The sequence below is a fragment of the Asterias rubens genome, chromosome 3, assembly GCF_902459465.1.
Source record: "Asterias rubens chromosome 3, eAstRub1.3, whole genome shotgun sequence".
Lineage (NCBI taxonomy): Eukaryota > Metazoa > Echinodermata > Asteroidea > Forcipulatida > Asteriidae > Asterias > Asterias rubens.
This window is the reverse complement of record NC_047064.1, coordinates 15,395,803-15,418,319: the sequence shown is the minus strand read 5'-3', so window position 1 is coordinate 15,418,319 and position 22,517 is coordinate 15,395,803. Positions and strand designations below refer to the sequence as shown.

Genomic DNA, 22,517 nt, shown 5'->3' with positions numbered 1-22,517 from the left:
AACGGCCGCTGCACGTCTGTGGTGGTGTGATGCCACGTCTAGTAGTAAAACGTACGTGCGCGGCGCGCACCCAGCCGAAAAAATATGCGCGTGTTTGTTAAAGGAAAATGTATTGTGACACGCTACATTCAAAAGACGCGGGCGTTTAGCGAGAGTAGTCGAGGGGGTGGGGTGAGTCAAGTCATCGTCGCGTGTTCGTGTGTTTGATTTAGCTGGCAGCAGACGTTACACTTATGAACCGCCATAAACGGGTCGTTTAAAACACTAAATTACATCATCTAATGCAAGTAAAACGAACCTATTGTTCATGTTGTTTGAAGCGTTTGAATCGGCAGAAAAATACAGTACATCCGAAAAGTAGAGAGTTTTTGAAATTTTCACCGACGAGGACGCTTGCGTCATCCGGATACTCATTTCCTTTTTGTCTTCTGAAGTGTGAACTGCCATAACATTGCCAAGATGATGCTGCAACAGGTGGCCAAAAGTCAGGGGCAGAAGGTGGCCCAGCAACAAATTAAGAAGCAAGTCCAGAAGAAGGTCCAGGAGAAGATTAAAGAGAAGGTTCAAGAAAAAGTGGAGGAAAAAGTGAGAGAAAAAATTCTCGAAGAAGTGGCGAAACAGACAAAGAAACAAGTTGATCAGTTTAAGTTAGAAGGAAGACATCTCGATACTGCAGAACCTAAGGAGAAACCTAAGAAGAGACAGAAAAAGGTGAACATTCCTAAACCGAAACCGGCCATTCCGGGAAAAGCACAATATGATATGGCGATGAGCGTTAAGAAACAAGTGGACGTGGATATGGACCGTGTGCAAGAACTCTTGGCACAAAAGAGGCTGGAAGAAGATAATCCCAAACTCAAAAAGAAGCACAAAAGGATGAACAAAAAGCGAACGAGAATGGAAAAAAAAAGAAAAAAGAGACAAATGCTGACGGGGGGAGGCCCACCGATCGATGTTAAAATGTTGCTTGAACTGGAGGACATGGAAGAAGAGGTGGCTGAAGACTTGTTTCAACAAGAAAAGCGAAAGGCCCTTCAGGTGAGCGTTCTGTTTACTTTTGATAAATCTCCCTGCGTTAAAATCTCTGTTCATTCGGCCCATACAGTCCGATTCTCGAAACGAAGCCTTGCATGTGGATTGGGATAGAGTCCCTCGGCGTCTTGTTTCCCTTTTTAGGGAGGGCTCTAAACCTGAATTTGATTCTTTGTCAACTGTTTGTCTTCTTAAAGACGGTGGACACTATTGGTAACTGTCAAAGACAAGTCTTCTCTCTTGGTTTATCTCAACATATGCATAAAATAACAAACCTGTGAAAATTTGAAGTGCCATAGTTTGAAAAAGAAGTATTTTTTCACGAATTTGATTTCGAGACCTCAGATTTAGAACTTGAGGTCTTGAAATCAACCATCTATATGCACACAAATTCGTGTGACATGGGTGTTTTTTCTTTCATTATTATCTTGCAAGTTCGTTGACCGATTGAGCTCAAATTTTCACAGGTTTGTAATTTTATGCATATGTTGAGATATACCAACTGTGAAGGCTAGTCTTTGACAACTACCCAAAGTGTCTACTGCCTTTAAAGTTAAAGGAACGTTACAGAGTTCTAGAGTTGGTTTTGCCAAAAGAAAGCAGATACTGGCAGTATAACATAATCACTTTGTGTGATCCACCATCTGACCATATAGACTAGAGGGCCTACAAAACTGTAGAAGTTCGAGATCGATCGACCATTTTGGGTCGCACATAAAATATAGTGATACGATTACACATTTTGCATGACATGATTTTTTATTGTTTTTAAAACGCTCCCTGCTGAGCGATGAACTCTAAACGGACGTTTAAGTTTATCTGTTTCTCATCGGTTGTGACATTTCAGACAGAAATATTTTAAGGGATGTTTCTACTATCATCATAATCAGCTAGACCATGGAAGTTTTATGTAAATGATCTTAGACGTGTTTTGTCTTACCAATTCTGTAATTTTCCTTTAACAAAAGACATAGGGCTAAAAATAGGGCAGATGAAAGCGATACGTTTTATACATGGCCAAACTAGATTATATTAATAACACTGGAATTAAAAAATTAAACAGCGTTATTTGTCCAATGCTTATTTGTTGGAGGTTTTTTTCCCCTTGTTTGTTTGCTATAACAAATCGATCATAAAATTAAATAAAATTGCCAACACTTCACTTTTTTTTAGTCAACGGAAGATGAGACCTCCGAAGACATTGATGATGGAGCCGGAGGTAAGAAGAAGTTGAGAGACGGGGAAAAGCCCACCCCTCTCCGTTCTGCTCTTTTCTCCCTCATTCTGAGCGTGCGCAACTTCTACCACTACCTCGGGACGTTTCTTCCATGTTTCATGTCAGGCACGTACGCCAATAAGATCACAAAGAGTGTGATGGGCTTCTTGGTTGGGCTGGTACTGGTGTTCTTCTTTTACTTCGTCTTTGTGTTTGGTTTGAAGCAAGACCCAAGCAATGCTGCCTTCACTGCCACGTGCATCGGACCCGTCATTTGCTTCGGCATGGCCTTTTCACGCCAGTTCAGTTGTATGATGCTGCTCATGATCCCGCAACTTTTTTCAGGTAGGCTCTACGTCTAATATTTCATCAACTACAACTAATATCACTGCGATTTCTTTTTTTTAAATCACTGAATACGTTTGGTTACTGTCAAAGACCAGTATCCTCACTTGGTGTAATCCCAACATATGCATACAATAAAATATCTGTGCAAATTTGGACTTGATTTGTCGTCTCTCTTATCGTGTACATACACGATAACTTATCATGTATGTACAGGAGGTAAATTCAAACCTAGAGTGTACGTACACAATAATTTCAAACTTATTGTGTACCAATACCATACACGATAAGTTGACATGTACGTACACAATAAAATCAAACTTATCGTATACGTACACGATAAGTCCAAAGTACACGATAAAAAGTGCATTTACTGTGCACGTACATGATAAGATATTATGTACGTACATTATAAGCTTTTGTGTATAAGTACATGATAAGCATGTGTATATTGATAGCACGCATGTGCCGTGGATATGCTTTTGAATACATTGCTTGTTACCAAGTAATATTTTATGCTAACCAATTATTTTGAGTAATTACCAATAGTGTCCAGTGCCTTTAAGGATTTTGGAACTTCTAAATACACAGGTAAGGGGAGGACCATCCTAATGGCATACGTCTTCCTGTTGGTAATTACCGGTCCATTGGAGAATCTCACCCACAATATCGACGTAGCCGGACAGAGTCAAGTCTGTGGCATCGAACTAGCGCTGAACCAGTCAAATACCGTGTTTCAATTGGCCACTGCCCCATTGGCTCGTGAGTACCAAATAACAATAGTGAGTTTTTTTTTTAATTGTGCAGAAACGTCAGAAAAATTATGCCGAACTTTGATGAATCAAGCAACAATAACCTAAGAATAAACTATAATTAATAGTCAACTTGCAGTCACAACCATGTAATATTCTCTCTTGAGGGAGTTTATGGTTCTATAGGGTCATTCCATGTTAGACCAACGCACTTTTTTACCTCATGTCTTCCGATTTTGATAAGGTCCTTATGAGCAATGAATGCACAGCAATTTTTAGCCCGATCAGACTTACCATGTGGTCAGGGCAGAAACCACTAAAATCTGACATTTTTAGGGTAAAATACCACCTTTTTGGTAAAAATGTGTCATAACCATGTCAATTCTCATCACATATATGCAAATTTGGTATCAAAATGATGAGAATTGCATGCTCAAATCAGTTCTTTTGTCAAAAATAAATTTTCTGAAATGTAGGTCACTGTAATCTTTAATATGTTATCGTGACCTTTGACCCAGTTTTTGAAATAATGTATCATTCCAAAAATCAATGAAATAAAAATCTCTTGATAGAGCATGTCTTCCTCTATCAGAATCCACTAAGAAACAGTTAGGCTCTTCAAAATTTACAACTTTATGACTATTTTTGTACAAGTACCGTGATCTTTAATATGTTATCGTGACCTTTGACCCAATTTGTGAAACAATGCATCATTCCAAAAATCAACAAAATAAAAATCACTTGATAGAACATGTTTTCCTCGATCACAATCAACCAAGAACAACTGGGCTCTTCAAAATTTACAATTTTATTACCATTTTTGTACAGTTGTTAGGTCACAAACTAGTCAATTTATATACTTTACATAATAAATCCACCAACAAACCTCACTCTTCTGTTTCTAAAGTTACTTAAAGTGTTCATGGTTTGCCATTTGTTTCTTGTTGGGGCTGATGTGGTTTAACCAGAATCAGAATTTAAATTATCAGCAGTGACACACCCAGGATTTATTATTTTTTTTTTTTTTTGGGGGGGGGGGGGGTGGGCCATAAAAGATTGTAAAACAAAAAATCAAAACAAATCAAACAAACAAATTGAATACCTTGGAGGGGCTGGGATCAATCCCCCAGACCTATCGTCCCCCATCCCCCCCCCCCCCTTGCGGGTGCACCACTGTGATTATTAGTGATCCCAGTTAGAGATTACATCAAGGTTGAGATGGAGAAGCTGTCTGCCTTTCTTCAGTAGATCACAAACTTATGCAGTCTTACTTTAACCCCCTGTGATGAATCTTGAACAAAAAAATAATGCATAGTAACTTTCTGAGATATCCTCAAGAACAATTTGTTCACCATGCTGCAACTCTGACTTCAGTGCCCATTTTAATAGAGCTGCTCAGCAGCAGATTTTGTGCTAACTGTGCGGTTTCCATTTAACCGTATAGCACACGAAAAGGCACGCTAACCTTCCGATGAAGTCAGAGTTGCAGCATGGCGACATTTTTTGTTTACCATCTTGGAAAGATTCATTGCTCATAAGGACCTACAATCACAGCAATTTTTATCAAAATCGGAAGACATGAGGTAAAAAAGTGCGTTGGTCTGACATGGAATGACCCTATAGTAAAAGAGCTGAATTGGTTTATGGGCCAACACTCCCTCAAAAGAAGATATCACATGGTTGGACCTACAACAGCAGATTGACTATTATTTATAGTATATTGTTAATCCTTCACACCATGCAAAGTTTTAAACCTCAATTACAATAATAACTGTAACAAATACAGGGCATTTCAAGCACAAACAATATGTTAGATGGAAATATATCTTTTAGCTCAAGATTGTAATGCAGCAAAAATAACAGAATTTTAACACAGAAACAACTTGCATCTGGGATGAAGATGATTATTTTAAATATTTTAAATCATCATCTTCATCCCAGATGCAAGTTGTTTCTGTGTTATACAGTCTGTTTTCACCCATACCTGCACTGTGTGCTGTGTGCACTATGTGTACTGTCAGTACCTTACTGCCGGAGTTCTGTGGGCTCAAATCCTGGTCAAGACAAGTGTTCTTGAGCAAGACACCCGAATTTGACTGCACAGAATGATGAAAGTATTGCACAGCAAGTTTTTAACTGGCCTCTCGTCACCAGTGCCCAATTTCATAGCTGCTTAAGCAGGAAAAATTGCTTCACAATTTCTGCTCTGCAAAAGAGAGCAGAAAACCACTGGTGCGAGAGCAGAAAACCAGTCACATGTTATTTTGGCTGGCAATTTGTTCTGGTAAGCATAGTTTTTATGTGCTGCGCTACTTTTTTTGTGATTTACAGCAGCTCATTTAAATGGTCCTAGAAGAGTTTGGTTTTCTTGTGGTAAATACACACAAGCTTTAACAAACGCAGAAAAGGAGGTCAGATGTTTGAAACCCACCCAACCCAAGGTAGACCTCATCTGTGAATATGTATTGCAAGACCAGAAAACACGGGCTTGTATACTGCAAGCTTTCTGCTGGTCACACAGCAAGCTATTTGTATCATTTGTAATTTTAGGGCACAACTAACTATGACTTGATCTTTACAGCATTCATGGACGGTTTCAAATCACTGTTTGGTAAACTCAACTCTCTCTTAAGCAGGGTTAAATCTGGATTTAATGTCATGACACGAGCAACGAGGGCCACAGGTTAGTTCAAATCAACTAAGGGGATTTTTTCGGTCAAGGTTTACCTTTTACTTTTCTCTAAATTATAGCCCCAGTTGAGTTGGCATTAAGGGAACAAATAATAACAACTGGTCAGTTTATGGTGTGTTCTTCTCCATTGCAAAAATTTAAAACAGCTAAGGACAATTTGTTTTCTTCTTACCACTGTGCCTATAGATCTAGACTTGGTTCCAAGGCTGTAATCGTCTACCTGTATTGGCTGGCTACCAGGGCCCAATTTCATAGAGCTGCTTAAGCACAAAATTACGCTAAACAAATTCTTGCTTGATAAAGTTAGTTTGCTGGCCAAGACTTCCCTCAATTGTTGTGCTAAGTAAACAGCAGCTAAATACCAGTCACAAGCAATGTATATGACATGACATTTTGGGCAGTAACATGTGTAAAATAAGCGAGCTATTTTCGTTTGTCAAATGACTTAACCAAGACAATTCATATTAGAAGGCACTTTGTGTGAAAGGGCGGTTAAGATGTAAACAAAGGACACATGGTCCATTATAAAGGCAGATTCAATTCAACTTAATCAACATTTATTTCCATATTGGTCAAAAAGTAGAACAATGAACAAATTGAGTACAATTCCATCAAGTCAAAGACAGTCAAGGAAAGATCAAGAAAATAATTGATGAAAATGAAATGGGAAAAAATAGCAATGTAATGGATCTGGAGCAAACCAATATGGGGGCATTTACAGAAGCCATACAAATACAACCTTTTATAACATTGTCAAGACCAGTCCACAGCTCAGGGTGTAGGTCTGCTGTACGGGTGAAAGGAATGCATCGATTGTTAAAGGCAGTGGACACTATTGGCAATTACTCAAAATAGTTATCAGCATAAAACCTTTCTTGAAGACGAGTAATGGGGAGAGGTTGATGGTATAACACATTGTGAGAAACGGGTACATCTGAAGTGCCATAGTTTTCGAGAAAGAAGTATTTTTCAACGCATTTGATTTCGAGAGCTCAGATTTAGAACTTGAGGTCACAAAATCAACCATATATAAATGCACACAACTTCGTGTGACAAGGGTGGTTTTTCCTTTCATTATTATCTCGCAAGTTCGATGACCGATTGAGCTCAAATTTTCACAGGTTTGTTATTTTATGCATATGTTGAGATACACACACTATGAAGGCTAGTCCTTGACAATTACCAATAGTGTCCACTGCCTTTAACAGAATGAGTACTGTACCCAGGTATCACAAACTGCCAATATGTGACGACACTTTTTTGTTTCCCTTACCTTGTCTTTTTTTTCCTTCTAGGCAATGCCATTCAGTTAGTATACGACTGGATTGCAGGGATTGTCACCAGATGCAACTACTTTATGATGCGTCCTGCCGAAAAGTGTAGAGATTTGCTTACAGTAGTAGCAGCTAAATGTCGCAGGAAACTCGGCATTTTTCAATTTTTGTGCAAAATTGTAGATATAGCTAAGAACGTTTGTTCAGTTGCTGAAGGTAAGTTATGCCCAGAAATCACAAAAGTTATACTCTGATAAATGTGTTTATTTCTTACCTTGATAATCAAAGTGGTTCTTCAGATACAATTTTGTGTTAACAGAGTAGTCATCAAATTATCCTTTTTTTTTGCGTCTGCAGTGCTTGACCTTCTATGCGAACTTCCAAGAATGATGGGGACAGCGATAAAAAAATGTGGTGATGGTAAGAAAGAGAGTAATTAAAGGAGCACGTTGCCTTGGATCGGACGAGTTGGTCTTGGAAAAGCGTTTGAAACTGTTTGTTATGAAAAGCATAATATGATTGGAAAGATGTTTTAAAAGTAGAATATATTGATCCACACAAGTATCATTCGAAATTGTACGGTTATCTTTCGTCGCGAACTAACACGGTCAGCCGTTTTATGGAGTCAAAATTTTGACTCAACAAAATGGCCAACCTTGTTTCTTCGAGACGTAAAAGGATAACCATGCAATATCGAGGCATGTTTGTGTGGATCATTATGTTCTACTTTTAAATTATCTATCTAACCATTTGCATAACAAATGGCTTCAAATGCTTTTCAAAGACCAACTTGACCGATTCAAGGCAATGTGTTCCTTTAAGTTGTATTACCTGACTGTTGTTGAAAGACAAAAGCCTTTTTCACACTACATGCTAATAACAAAGCAAAATTTGATGTCAACTTCCCAACAAAAATGTTGTGATGTCAAAATTCACTTTGCTTATTAACGATGTTGTCAACTAATGATGTGTCGTTTTGGGTTCAAACTAATTAATTAAAGGAGCATTACAGAATTGGTTTTGCCAAAATAACAGTTGCTGATAGTGTGAGCACTTTATGTAATTCACCATATACACATAAACACACAAACCTGAAAAGTTTGAGATCAATCGGCCATCTGGTTCACGAGAAAATAGTGAAAAAAACGAAGATAGAAGACGAATTCATTTGATATTATAAATAAAAAATAACCTATAAACCATCAGGTTGTCGAAACAGGGTTAGGATGGTTGAAAAATCAATGTTTCAATCAGCATGCTCTGATCTGATCATCTTCAGGTTACCACAGTGTTCAAGTTGAGTTATCAACCACCGGTTCTTCTCAGCTACAATCTGGGCCAAATTGCTTGGGCCACCCATTCCAAACGTTATATAACACCATTCACACCAGTCCACTTCCCACTGACAATAAACATTGTCTCCCCTCCTCCCGCTCAATGTTGACTGTAAAGACCGGCAATCGGAACCAACATTGAAATGAGATCCAATGATATTTAAGAGAGATTTTCACAAGGTGCTTCTGCAAGTCTCACCTTATACTCTCACCATGCAAATTTCAAATACTTAGACTCATTTCAATCCTGTTTTAAGTCCGAACAATTTAAAGGCAGTGGACACTATTGGTAATTGTCAAAGACTAGCCGTCACAGTTGGTGTATCTCAACATAAGCATAAAATAACATACGTGTGAAAATTTGAGCTCAATCGATCATCGAACTTGCGAGATAATAATGAAAGAACAAAACACCCTTGTCACACGAAGTTGTGTGCATTTAGATGGTTGATTTCGAAACCTCAAGTTCTAAAAATCTGAGGTCTCGAAATCAAATTCGTGGAAAATTACTTCTTTCTTGAAAACTATGGCACTTTAGAGGGAGCCGTTTCTCACAATGTTGTATACCATCAACCTCTCCCCATTACTTGTCACCAGGAAAGGTTTAATGCTAATAATTATTTTGAGTAATTACCAATAGTGTCCACTGCCTTTAATATGTGACATAGGAGAAGAGGGTATTGGAGGATTGTTGTTGGGCTTCGAGGCATTGAGTGGGTTGCCCTTCATTTTTATCTACAGATGCTAACTGTCTGAAGCCTGGTTCAACTTCATACCGTCTGCGAATGTGAATGCAAAGCCAACTTTTGCTTAACATGTTACGCCGTGATTGTTTCCAAGGAGTTGACATCAATATTAGTATCACTTTCGCATTCGCAGGAGAAGTTTGAACTGGGCTTAATTGAGTGAGGGTCACCTAAAACTGTGCAATACACAGTAAAGGCCCGGTCATACAGACTCCGATAACGAAGAAACGAGAACGAAAATGATAACGATAAAAATGCACACCCTCAATTGGTTGAATGAGTGCGGGCGTATTCTGCGTGGAACATTTTAACCAATCAAGGGCATGCATTTTTATCGTTCTCGTTTTCGTTCTCGTTATCAGGGCCTTAATACCAGAACAATCCAATTCCCAAAACAGTGCACCAAAATTTCCAGTGAAAATGGCAGGGTGAATTGGGCACTTTGACTTGTTACCCCAACCCTTCCCATCACATGGTATCTCCATAAAGGTCTCTTGAGGTTTATATCTTCCTCTCACAATAATGCTTGCAGAGTGAATTTTGTTCATAGAGTCAGTTGGATAAAAGAAGTAGAGGGTATACAAAACCACGTAACAATGCCCGACAGAAAGTATTTTTTGCCATTGAGAAAATGGTGCTGATCCACCATACACATAGGGTGCGATTAGCTTCCCTGTGTCCACTGCACAGTGCTCACTCGGGTAAGCCCCTGACAAGAGCTAAACGAACGACACTCAATGCTCTCATAGTAACGTCATAAACCTTGGGCCAGCCCCAAGTGACCCACTCCACTGAGGGCTACCCGGGCGAGCACCTGAAATGACGTCAAAGCTTTTCGAACGCACCCGGGGGCAGACCGGGGTCAACCCAGGGAAGCTAAACGAACGCACCCATTAGAGTTATGTAAAAGAACTAGAGGGCGCACTTGTGATACCGCAAGCACAAATGCGACGGGATCACAAGGAGACACGCGCGCCATTTTGTAAGATAAACATTGTACATGTGTTCGTTGAATATGAAACTACACAGCTGTATGTTTTTTCAATTACAAAATGGCCACACGCAGGCGACATTACAAGGCCAGTCCGCCCTCTAGTTCTTATATATAACTCTTTGATCGTAAATCACAGGTCATGCACCAGCTCACACAGCAAACATTTTGTTGGGTAAATTTGTAAAAAAATACCCATTGGAACTTGAATCCATGGTGGGCCAGTGGGCCATCATGGGTGCGTAATTAGAGTGCTCCCTCTAGTTCTTTTATGTAACGCTATGATTTCTGTCACCAAATTCTTCCCTAAATTTTTGACTTACAGCTGTTGTAGCAGCTTTTAATAAAGTCCAACAGAAGCTGTATGTAAAACTCTCTGTCAGCCACGACTTGACATTTGACGCCGAATTCTCCACAACCCTCAAGCAGATCCGAGACAACATGCGTGGGGAGGTGGAGGACCGATTGAGGACATTCACTTTGGTTCTTAACTGGCTCAACCGTGTACTCTCCTTTACGTTCCTTTTGCTCCTATTCAGGTAAGTTTAGATAAAAATAAGAAAATTATGGCAAATCTTGTGACAGAGCACTAAAAATAACAACCAATGGGAGAAAAAAACCTGAAGTCATTGCTGCTTAAAAAATACCATAACGCTTGTACCAGAGATGACTGAAAGTTTAAAGCAGTCATCATTGCAGTCGCACTCCAGGTAAGAATAATAATGGACAGTGCAAATGTTGGACACAATAACGATGAGTAGCCCTTATGAAAAATTAACTCGGCACCAACTAATAAGCCATTTGCGAGTAAGATTTGAATAATGTCTGGTACAATGACTCACTTAGTTACAATGCACCGCTTATATTTGGATTCCTCAGACTATCGAGACAGTTGCTATACGCCACATAATTAGGGCCAAGCTTTTGCGTAGTTACGTAAGAGACGGTGAACACCCATACACAGTTCTGAATGGATGTGTATGACACAATGGTAGCAGGGTTTGCTCATCCTGGAAGATGCTAAACAAAAGCATTCCCCTAATCATGTGGCGTAGCAACTGTCTCAATAGTCTGAGGAATTAAAAGTGTAAAGGGCGCATGTATTAAAGCAAGTCATTGTACCAGACATTATTCAAATTTAACTCGCAAATGGCTTACTAAAACACACAGTGGAAAGTATACCTACTGTAGTTGGTTTTTGGAGCCAGCGATTGTTTTAATCATGTTTACAATAAAACTATGAAAATTTCATGTGTAAAGGTGGTCACGTTTTTGAGAGAAGCGAAAAGTTTCCGCACAGGAAGAATAATCTCTAATAGACTGCAAGCCTTGCCTTACGCATATCCGAACGAGAAAGCAAACAAAAAACTTTATTCTTTCTGAAATCAAATCTTTGCTTGAATGGTATTTGACGACAAAATCGGAATGACAAAGTACTCTTTACAACTTGTATAAATTCGCTTTATCTATAAGAAATACACAAATAATTTGTTAAATACTATGTAAATAAAAGTAAAGCTCTGGAACAGTTTAAAGAGGGGGCTGACGCATCATCCCCCAATGAAATTCTTAAATTTTGCTAGTAAACCGGAAGCTGAGGTCAAGTTTTATTTTCAGTTTTTATTTTTTATTTTGTTGGTTTGATTGTACTTTCTTATGTTTTGTTAATTTGTATTACATATCCAACAACATGTAATTTTCATGGTTACAAACTACATTGAACTAAAGTAATTGACAAAACAAGATCGTCCCCCATGTAAAAAACTCCATAAGGTTGGGACCATAATGGTCCCGGAAGTTTCAGATACGAGCAAGATTTCCGTGGGACTTCCAAAGTCTATAGGAACACATAACCTGAGAAACATTAATGAAAGTTAGTAATGCTTCTCACATACAAATTTGGGGGCATAACAACTGATGTCTTTTTACATAACCACATTACTTCGAAGTGAAGTGTTTCTAAAAAATACTTTATACTAAGGGAATAAAAGGGTAGCGTCGAGTTCTTAAACTGCGGTTTAAAACCGACAGGGTCATTCCCGTGCGATGATGGCCAGAGCTGAAGGCGAGGGCTTTTATCACACAGCCACGACACTGCTCTATTGACATCGACACACACAAGCCACGACACACGCTATTGGTGAAGCGCTCTTTACCAATAGGAATAGCAAAACTGTCCAATAGGAATAGGGAAACTGTCTGAGGTAATTATGAATATTGAATAATGCTGTAGGCTTCTAACCAAAACATTTTAAGAGTGCTCACCAAACGCATACATTCCCTTCAAAACCGTCTTTACCTTACATGTATATACATGCAGGGCCTACAGGTACCATCACAGGTACCTCACAAAAGATAAACATGACAACTGGTACATCACAGAGCACTTTGAAGAAGTTGATGAGATCCGAGTAAATATGGGAAAGAGTGGTCTCCTACCGTTGAACCTAAAAGAAAGGTGGACGTTCATCAAACCTGGTAAGAACATTTCAGTAAATGAAACTAAATGAAGGACACTTTTCTCTACATAGAGGAAACAGGATTGTCGCAAGACTTCAACTCAAAAAGAAGTACAGGACCATGTAAATCATTATGATTTTGATTAATTTGAGCACCGAATCTCTGGTCAGCAGAGTATGGGTTGGACTCGCAGCCGTGACACTTGTGTCCTTTAAGCAAGGCACTTAACCATTGCTTCGTCCTTCGGATGGGACATAAAGCTATTGGTCCCATGTGTTGTGTAATGCACATCAAAGAACCCAGTGCACTTATTAAAAAAAGAAGGGGCTCGCCTAGATTTGACTCAAGTCCCAATCCCGTGCAATCTCAGAAAACTATTGTTTTGTGGTGTGCTGCATTCCCCAACCTGTTCCGCACGAGGAGACAGGGACTTGATGATGCCGCAGTTGCCTGATATGTAAATGTATTCACTTATGAATATGTAAACATTGCTGCGTGATACATGTTGTCCAATCAATCGCTTTCAAAAAGAAGACCTGTTCATTTGTTATTTGTGGGGTTAAGTACTATATTTAAGGATTTAAACACATTTTGGAGTTACCAATTAATTACAAAAAACCACCAGTCGTTCATTTGAAGTCAAGGTAGTACGTTGTAACATACATTTGGGTCGGTATTGTTTGCAAAATTTGAACCTCAAATATTTGGAAAGTACACCAACGACTTGTATTACCCACATCCCCTTGACTTCAGATGAGTTTGCCCACCCCACGCGAGCGCTGCATCTAGATGCGTGCACTTCACAGTGTCTTGCAATGTGATGTCACAGAGTATAATGAATATTATACCTACTGGGCAGCGCTTCCACACTCCCCTTGGTTTTGTACATCTCTTGGTTTTGTAAACCCATCGTTCTCGGTCATGTGGTCATGTGCGCATGCTCAGACCTGGCTTGGTACCAGTTTTATGGTAAGTATGCTGTCACCTAGCCCTTAAAAGTCTCCAATGGTCCCCCATCAACCATCTTTGTATCCATTCTTGCCTTAAATATAAAAAGATTCCATCAGGCTGGCCAAACCGGAAAAGCGGAGGTTCCTTTTGAGTATAACATTGTGGATTACTGAAGTATGCTATGCCACAATGGTCATCGTTTCGGACTACGCTGCTTACTGGTTTCTGGACATGGTGCGTCTTCACAGTGAAATCAATGTCTTTGCCAATTGTGAGTGAGAGTTTCTGTTATAATAAGGGGAATTGTCTGGACCTTACTTAGACCAAAGCTTCGAAGACCTAATTGTTGTTGAACAAAATCAACTACCCCACCTCCCAGTCCCTGCCCCCTCCCAGTCATGCCAAATAAAATGGTAGCAGCCCAACAATCTATCATAACCCTCATTCGTCCAAAAAAAACCCAATGGTCCGGAATTGAGGCTTACAAGAGTTAACCCCTGGAAAACAGGAAATTTGGAGCATGCAATAGGAGACTTTCCAACGCTAGGTGGCAGCAGACATACCGGGTAAATTTCCATTGCTTACGTAGTTCTGAACATGCGCATAATTCTGAGAACAATGGATTTACCCGGTAAGTCTGCTGCCCTCTATCGTCCCAGAAAGTCTCCCATTCCAGTACTGTTTGACCCTCTTTGTTACCAGGGCAATGGATCGACCCTCTTTGTAACAGATTGTAACAGGGAGAGTGCATGCAATATGTGACCCGCTCTGTGAAAATGAGTCAGATATAGGCAATTTCAGGAATTGAGTTATATGCATGGCTGGAAAGAACACATCAGCAGCAGTAATTTGGTATGTGTCTAAGCTTTGGGGTGTATCGCGTTGCTGAGTTACTCCCGTTTGAAATTAGCCACTACACAATTTTTTGTGAAAAACGAATTACAATGATATTTTAAACTCCCATTGTGTGCAAAAAGATACAAATTAGACATAAGTATGATCACAAAATTGTTGTATTCATAGCTTTATTGCCTAAAAGTGAGTGTTCTAAAGGTTAACCATGCAATTAAATATCTAAAAAAAAAAAAAAAAAAAAAGGTTTTTTTTTTTATATACATTTTCCACATTAAACTGTCCATAACTTAATATTGCATTGGGCGACATGTGACTCATTTTCGCAGAGTGGGTCACATATAATGTTTAACAGACTTAATTTAGTATGACTTTACATTGCTATCATTGAAAAATGCACCTCATGCATGTTATCTTTTTTTTATACCATTGTCAGCTCCTGGTGCTGTGACCATCCACGTTGAAGGACAAGGCATATTGGCAGATATATACCGAGCTCTAGTTGAATCTTTAGATCCACAATACATCCATGATATTGAATTTGACACCACCAAGTGCCTGCCACAAGCTACGCTACCTGACACAGAGCTGGTTTACATGATAAGTAGGTTCATTACAACCAGGGGATCCAATTTCATAGAGCTGCTTAAGCAAACAAATTTGATTTAACAATTTCCTGCATGCAGAAATGAGCAGGAAACCAATCACAAACTGTTCATGTCACAAGGTATTGGCTGGCAACCATAATCTGGTAAGCATTATGTTACTGTGCTTAGCTACTTTTGGTGCTTTTAAAGCAGATGAAATTGGGCCCAGAGGGTTTCAAATTTCATAGAGTTTGTTTTTAAACACATTTTAGTTTGTGTGGGAGAAAGCTGCATGGCGCCAAAGAACTCTTATTTTTAGGAACATTTCTCCTCTCTGAATTTGATGCTATTTCAGAGAAAATTTTACTAGAGTGGGACTTCAACCTACACCCTCCGGACTAGTGTGCCGGTGCTCTACCAACTTCAGCTTGGATAGACAGGCCTACGGGTCTATCCTGGCCGGCTCAAATTGGTTATGTTGTTTTTTGGTCCCTGTTTTTGTCTGATTCTGTTGTTTTGTCATATTTCTTGTTTTCTATTAATATGTCTGGAGATGTTCTTTTATTGTTGTGTTGTTCTTCTTTTTTTTTTTTGTGTTGTTGTTGTTTTTGTCGTTGTTGTTGTTGTTGTTTGTTTTTGTTTGCTTTGTTGTTTCTTTGGGTTGTTGTTGTTGTTTATGTTGCCCCTAATGTGTTGTTGTTGTCCCTATTGTTGTTGTCTCTGTTTTGTTTTCCTCCCCATGTCAATTATTAATTTTATTTTAGCGATTTTGTTTTATACATACTGTATTTGCTAGTTTTCCTGATTCTGTTTACTTATAGTATTTAATACTGTATTATGTGAACGCTATTGTCTGGTATCTTGGCCGAATAAATAATTGGCGATCTCTGCATTTTGTTAACCTTAAACTGACATATGACCAGAGAACACATACAAGTCTATCTAGGAAGCAGCAGCAGCAGAGGGATAACACTAAGGAAAAGATATTGACACAATAGGGAAACTGCCAACAATAGGGCTAGGTTGCTCAGTTGGTAGAGTGCCATCACGTTAATCCATAGGTCGCAGGCTCAAATCCTGATCTATTTAACTAATCTTTTATAAATCCCAAATTATTTAAAAGTTTAAACCTTAAAGGGAAGGTACACGTGTGGTAATTACTCAAAACAAATATTAACTTAAAAACTGACTTGGTAACAAGCATTGGAGAGCTGTTGATAGTATCAAACATTGTGGGAAACAACTCCCTCTGAAGTAACTTTGGATGGTGTTTTTTCAAAGTTTTCACTTGTGTGTGTTCTCGCACCTACGCGCCCAATACTGAGCATGTGCTTGCAAGCTCAGAGCCGTTAAAAAGGACCATTATGTTTGATGCTGCCAGCGTTTCAAAAGTTTCCAATTGAACTGTTATATACAAATTAGTGCATGTTAGATAAAGACACTGTTGTCATTTTTATCTTGCAGCTGCCATATTTATTGTGTGTCTGTTTATGGTGATATTTGAGGCGTATGGACTACGCCTGCGTCGATACATCATGTCCAAACATTACCCGGAGAGGGAGCGAGTGCGAGCAGTCTGGTTGTACAACCACATTCTTCGACGACGTGGAGGCTTCAAAAAGTTCCTCTCCAAAAATAAGAAAAAAGATGGACAAGGTGATGCAGACGATGGTGTGAATTTCTTCAGCCAACTCGCATCAAGGTAAATAATTAAGAATTGACAATATTTATATTGCTTTTTCTGTGCGCTTTCTGCACCCCCTCTTTCTCTCATTTCATTTTTTTCATTTCATTCCACTTGACTAATATACCTGTTCATGCGTGTTGTGTTGTCATTAAATTAAAGGCAGTGGACACAATAGGAGACTTTCCAACGCTAGGCGGCAGCAGACATACCGGGTAAATTTCCATTGTTTACGTAGTTCTGAACATGCGCATAATTCTGAGAACAATGGATTTACCCGGTAAGTCTGCTGCCCTCTATCGTCCCAGAAAAACTCCCATTGGAAAGTACTCAAACTATTTTTTTACATAAAAACTTACTTGGTAACAAGCAATTGAGAGCTGTTGATAGTAAAAAACATTGTGAGAAACGGCTCCTTCTGAAGTAACGTAGTTTTTGAGAAAGAGGTAATTTTCCATGAATTTGATTTCGCGACCTCAGATTTAGAATTTGAGGTATCGAAATCAAGCACCTGAAAGCACACAACTTCGTGTGACAAGGGTGTATTTTTCTTTCATCAGTATCTCCAAACTTCGACGACCAACTAAGCTCAAATTTTCACAGGTTTTGTTGTTGTTGAATATGTTGATTTACACCAAGTGAGTAATTACTCAAAACAATTGTTAGCATAAAAACTTACTTGTTAACGAGCAATGGAGAGCTGAATTAGATTTTGAGGTCCCGAAATCAAGCATCTGAAAGCATATTTATTTTTGTTTTTACCCATACACCGATGTGTGTTAGCACTGTATACTCAGTACTTTCCTCGAGTCCTGTGAAAAAAATATCACAGGCATATTACTTGGGTGGGATTTGAACCCACGACCCTATCATTTCTAGAGTAGTGTCTTACCAACTAGACTACCGAGGTAGCTAGAGGCAGTTCGAATCCTATGTTTTGGCAGCGCGTACCGCATGATATATAATAGATGTTAAATTTTCTGAAAGCACACAAGTTTGTGTGACAAGGGTGTTTTTTTCTTCCATTATTATCTCACAACTTAAACGACCAATCGAGTTCAAACTTTCACAGGTTTGTAATTTTGTGGAAAAAAGAAAGTTATTTTAAATTAAATAAAAAATAATTTTTAATGATTTACATGTAGAACTAAATGTACCTGTTTGTATGAATTACTTCCACTTCAAACAGATCCAAAATCGCTGCCATGTTACTCAAAGTGGTCGGGTGTAAATGGAAGTTCTGCTCCAACTGCGGGGTGCCAGGCAAATTCTCAGACAGGGTCGGTTTCGTGCTTTGTGACAACTTCAAATGCCCTGGTAAGATGTAAATATGTGTTGTTAGATTTTTCCAGTCCACTTTCAGCAGCATACAAAGGCCAGTGAGATAGCCATGTATTGCTCGGTGTGCGGTCGGCTTGCTGCATAAACTGAAAATCTCAGTGCCCCAACTCTTACGTGAAGAGGGACTTTTACACTTGGTCCCACCTAACAATTTGTGTACGAGTCCACCTTTTTTCAGTTTTCATGTAACAAGATTATACATGTACAATATTCATAAAGGCCGACAATTTCAAACAGTTTCAAAGCATCAGGAGCTTTACTTTTTAACTCTGATATTAATATGCTGTTATATCCGCACACAAAATAGAACATATTTTCATGAACTGTCACACAGGTTCCATTTGCCATTGTTAAAGGCAGTGGACACTATTGGTAATTACTCAAAATAATTATTAGCATAAAACCTTACGTGATAATGAGTAATGGGGAGAGAATGATAGTATAAAACATTGTGAGAAACGGCCCCCTCTGAAGTGATGTAATTTTCGAGAAAGAAGTAATTTTACACGAATTTGATTTCGAGACCTCAAGTTTAGAATTTGAGGTCTCGAAATCAAGCATATGAAAGCACACAACTTCGTGTGACAAGGGTGTTTTTTCTTTCATTATTATCTCGTAACTTCAATGACTGATTGAGCTCAAATTTTCACAGGTTTGTTATTTAATGCATATGTTGAGATACACCAAGTGGGAAGACTTGTCTTTGACAATTACCAATAGTGTCCAGTGTCTTTAAGCATGACGCACAACAGTCTCAAAATATGAAGAAGAAAAAAAAAGATTTTCAGGAATGGGTTGAATCCTTCAGATAATCATTGTTAAATCCACAAACTCTTTTCCTGCACAGGAATTTACTGTCTTCAGTGTGTTTCGGCTATTAATAACTTGTGTCATCTATGCAGCCAACCAGTGGACTGCTCTTTGATAAAGGACGATTTCGATTTTGAATTGTAAGTTGCAATGTTTACACCCATCACGGATAACTCCTTTTTTTTTATTGTACTTCTGTCAAGTATCAACTAACATGAGTGGGAAAAACGGCAATTGATCACTACAATTGAAAACACAAATCATTGAAAAACATTTAAATTGAAGAAGTGTAAAGAAGACTTCACCAACAGGCATTGCAACTGTAGAAATAATATGAATAAAACATCTTTCCTGTGAAGACACCTAGCATATAACATCACAAACTTGAACAGTGCCCTCATTGGCTGAGAGTTTAGCGTTTTTTTACCTCAGCACTGGCGGCCAGAACAACTTGGCGTCTGTAAAAGACACTACGGCACTTTTCTTCCATGTATTAAAATCTAAGTGTCTCAAAGAAACAATAAATATCTCCAGGATCTAACTCAAGAAATTTGGCGATAAATGAACAAACATCTTTTGTCAGCCCCAGCCGTCGATTTCACCAAACTCTTCCTAACTTGGGATTAATCTTAGGATTTAGGACGAGTTAAGTTTTGCATCCATAGACGTTAGGACGCATTTGAACCCATCCTAAGTTGGGACGAGTTACTCGTCCTAACTCGAGAAAGGATAAATCATGGCATTTCAAAAAATTTGCTCCAGGTATCACAAATATTTCCTATGGTTCTTGCACCTTCCAGGGCGCTACTGTGCATCTTTGGAACAGTTTGCCAAACAATTTCAAACAGGCTGAAACTACTAAATAATTTAAAATCTGGGTTAAAACAAATTTGTTCAATCAATGTTATCACTTTCTTTTCTGCCTTTTTCAACATTATTTCTTTACCTATTTTAAGCGCAGAGGGATCTTACGGCTGATGTGCGACAGACCCTATGCACAACGTGCAGCGCCATTTTGGGTGTCAAAACCGTGCACAAAAGAATGATACATGTGTTTACACATCTACTACCATTTTTTGCCTTTTTGGGGAGTCCTTGTTTCTGCTCGTCTTACACCCAAAATGGCGGACATGAGACGCGTGTGTATGTGCACTGCATGATTGTGCTAAGGGTCTATATGAGAAACTGTCTATTATTATTATTATTATTAATTGTCTCCAACACTGTCTTAAATGAATAAAGGGGCTCCAGTGATGACGACTCTTCCACCAAGGACGATGAAGAGAAACTTCTTCTGCCTGTCAGCGATCGCTCAGAGGTCTTAGACTACTCTTATCAATACAAGATTCCACAAGACCAAGATGATGAAGAAGAAGAAGAAAGTGTTGATGAAAGTAGCGACGAGGAAGACGGTGGTGGTGCCATGTGGGGGAAGAAGGAAAAAACATCCCACAAGAATGCAACTGGGCCACGCTTATGAATTGGCCACGCTTATGAGCGCCACAGTAAACCAATCCAAATTTAAATCCCCCAAAAAATTCTGAGAAGACTACAGGCCTGGAAATTGCATCTTTGAAGGGCAAGGCCATTATCATTTTTGCAAAGGGCACTTCTACCATTGGAAAACTTAAAGTCAATCAATTGGGGAAGTTTTGAAGGGGCACCAAGACCAAAACCAGGGGCAACGGAGGCAATGGCCTCTATGGCCTGCGTGTAATGCCATAGCCTGGACTACCCACATCAGTCCCCAGTGCCAAGAAATGACATTGGACAGATGTGGAATTCCTGGACGGTAGTCTGCAGGGACTGGTCCCTCTTCTTTTAGACCAAGAACCTCTTAAATGATACAACCAAGATGTTTACAGACTCCGTGCAAAACCAGAAATACAAAACTACAGGTCTAGATACAATGTGGATTTATTTTCTGTTATCTTGTACAAGAGTCCCATGTTTAGTCTATCAAGCAGAGACATTGGTATGTTCCGACAGCATACCAAGTTAGACCCAAACTAGTTTAACTTTGACAAGCGGGGAGGGGGGGGGGGGTCATAAAAATAAAATCCCCTTACGTTCAGAACACGGAACACGAACACGTTTTATACCACCGGTTCTGATTTAATATTATTCAAAGTTTGTACACCTCAAACGATTGGAAGTTGTAATCTCTCCAAAGCTGGTGTCGCAATTTTTATTCCAATTCGTTCTTAAACAACACTACATGTTCATGTACGTGTAAGTTACATAAATACCTGTACTTTTCAGTATTTTCCTAACCTTCCCAACAACGTGGTGATTGCTGGCCAAGGGAATTTCCCCTACAGAGCCTCGCACCCATGGCAGTTCATCTCAAATTTGAAAGTATAGCACGCTAGTAATGGCGGCAATAGAAAAGCAAATCCACAGGATCGGTGATGGACGGTTTAAGTTTTGGGGTTTAGACTCAATTTGGTCTAACTTTTTTGCGTTCAGACGCACAAAAGTTGAAACCGAACTTGTCTAAGTTGAGTTAGACCAACTTTAGTACGGCAATTGAATGACCTCATATGAACATCTAATGTTATTAATTGGCCCCATTCACTTGATGTCATCATTACAATCATTTTGGTGGCAGGTCAATGTCTCTGTGTGTTATACAGTGAAATGCAAAATTAAGGCCATACAGCGTTCAAATGCTTGCCTATAGCCTGTTGACTCAAATTATGAGCGCAGTACAGGTGGCGTGTGTGGCTTGCAGGCAATGGTGTCAATTAGTAAGGGTTGTGCAGACTTTTTTTAGTTGAACATTACGTATTATTCATTCATACTACTTGTGCTTACTATTTTACAGTTTATCTGGTTGATGTTATGGCTTAAGTTTGTTGACTTTGTCAATGGTTTACATATATTTGTTGTCCTAATTTTTCCTGCAATTTGTGACCCAACCTTTTACACCAAGTGAGTTTGATTTTTAACGATTCTATCTTGTTTAAAATAAATTGGGGCAGGGCACCTCTGTTTTTCTCTGTTTCAATCCACTCGAAGTATCACCTTATGTGACACAGAACATTTGTTTATTGCCTAATCAATTTAAGCTTAGCAAAATCCTGTGCAGGACCACTTCTATGACCAGGCCTTAGATCATCATCACACACACTTTATGTTCCCAAAACTCGTCTAGCAAGTTACGGAGACCGTGCCTTTTTCAGCTGCGCACCGCGTCTCTGGAATTCCTTGCCTGACGAGCTGAGGGACACACCTGATCGCTTAACATTCAAACACAACCTCAAGACTCATCTGTTCAATTTGTCAGCTTGCTAGCATCCGGCGCCTTTGGATGGTACTATTCCAGATACTGTGCGCCTTATAAACTATATGTTATTATAATCATTTTGTTCTGGAGTAGGGTGTCATGGCAGAGTGCTTAAGAGCATCAAATTCAAGTTTTAAAGGTCAAGTCCTTAGAGTGTGGGT

The 22,517-nt window shown here is 39.1% G+C and overlaps 2 protein-coding genes across 5 annotated transcripts in view; one reads left to right on the top strand and one right to left on the bottom strand.

Moving 5' to 3' along the window:
• Positions 1-459: 459 nt before the first annotated feature.
• LOC117288097 (DC-STAMP domain-containing protein 2-like) lies at positions 460-21,086 on the top strand. The gene is made up of 14 exons (XM_033768797.1): positions 460-1,038; positions 2,206-2,593; positions 3,185-3,355; positions 5,927-6,028; positions 7,333-7,527; positions 7,669-7,743; positions 10,708-10,921; positions 12,703-12,860; positions 13,900-14,064; positions 15,082-15,249; positions 16,697-16,934; positions 18,106-18,233; positions 19,105-19,207; positions 20,310-21,086. The coding sequence occupies exons 1-14, from the start codon at positions 460-462 to the stop codon at positions 20,545-20,547; spliced, it is 2,922 nt and encodes a 973-aa protein (XP_033624688.1). The 3' UTR covers positions 20,548-21,086.
• Positions 10,833-22,517, bottom strand: part of LOC117287838 (haloacid dehalogenase-like hydrolase domain-containing protein 2) — a 22,413-nt gene continuing 10,728 nt past the window's right edge. For 3 of the 4 annotated variants that reach the window (XM_033768385.1, XM_033768389.1, XM_033768387.1), the window contains exon 7: positions 18,143-18,230. The gene's annotated coding sequence lies outside the window, so the exon portion shown is untranslated. Of the gene's footprint in view, positions 10,914-18,142; positions 18,231-22,517 lie in introns of those variants that run through there. The other variant, XM_033768386.1, reaches the window with a different exon arrangement.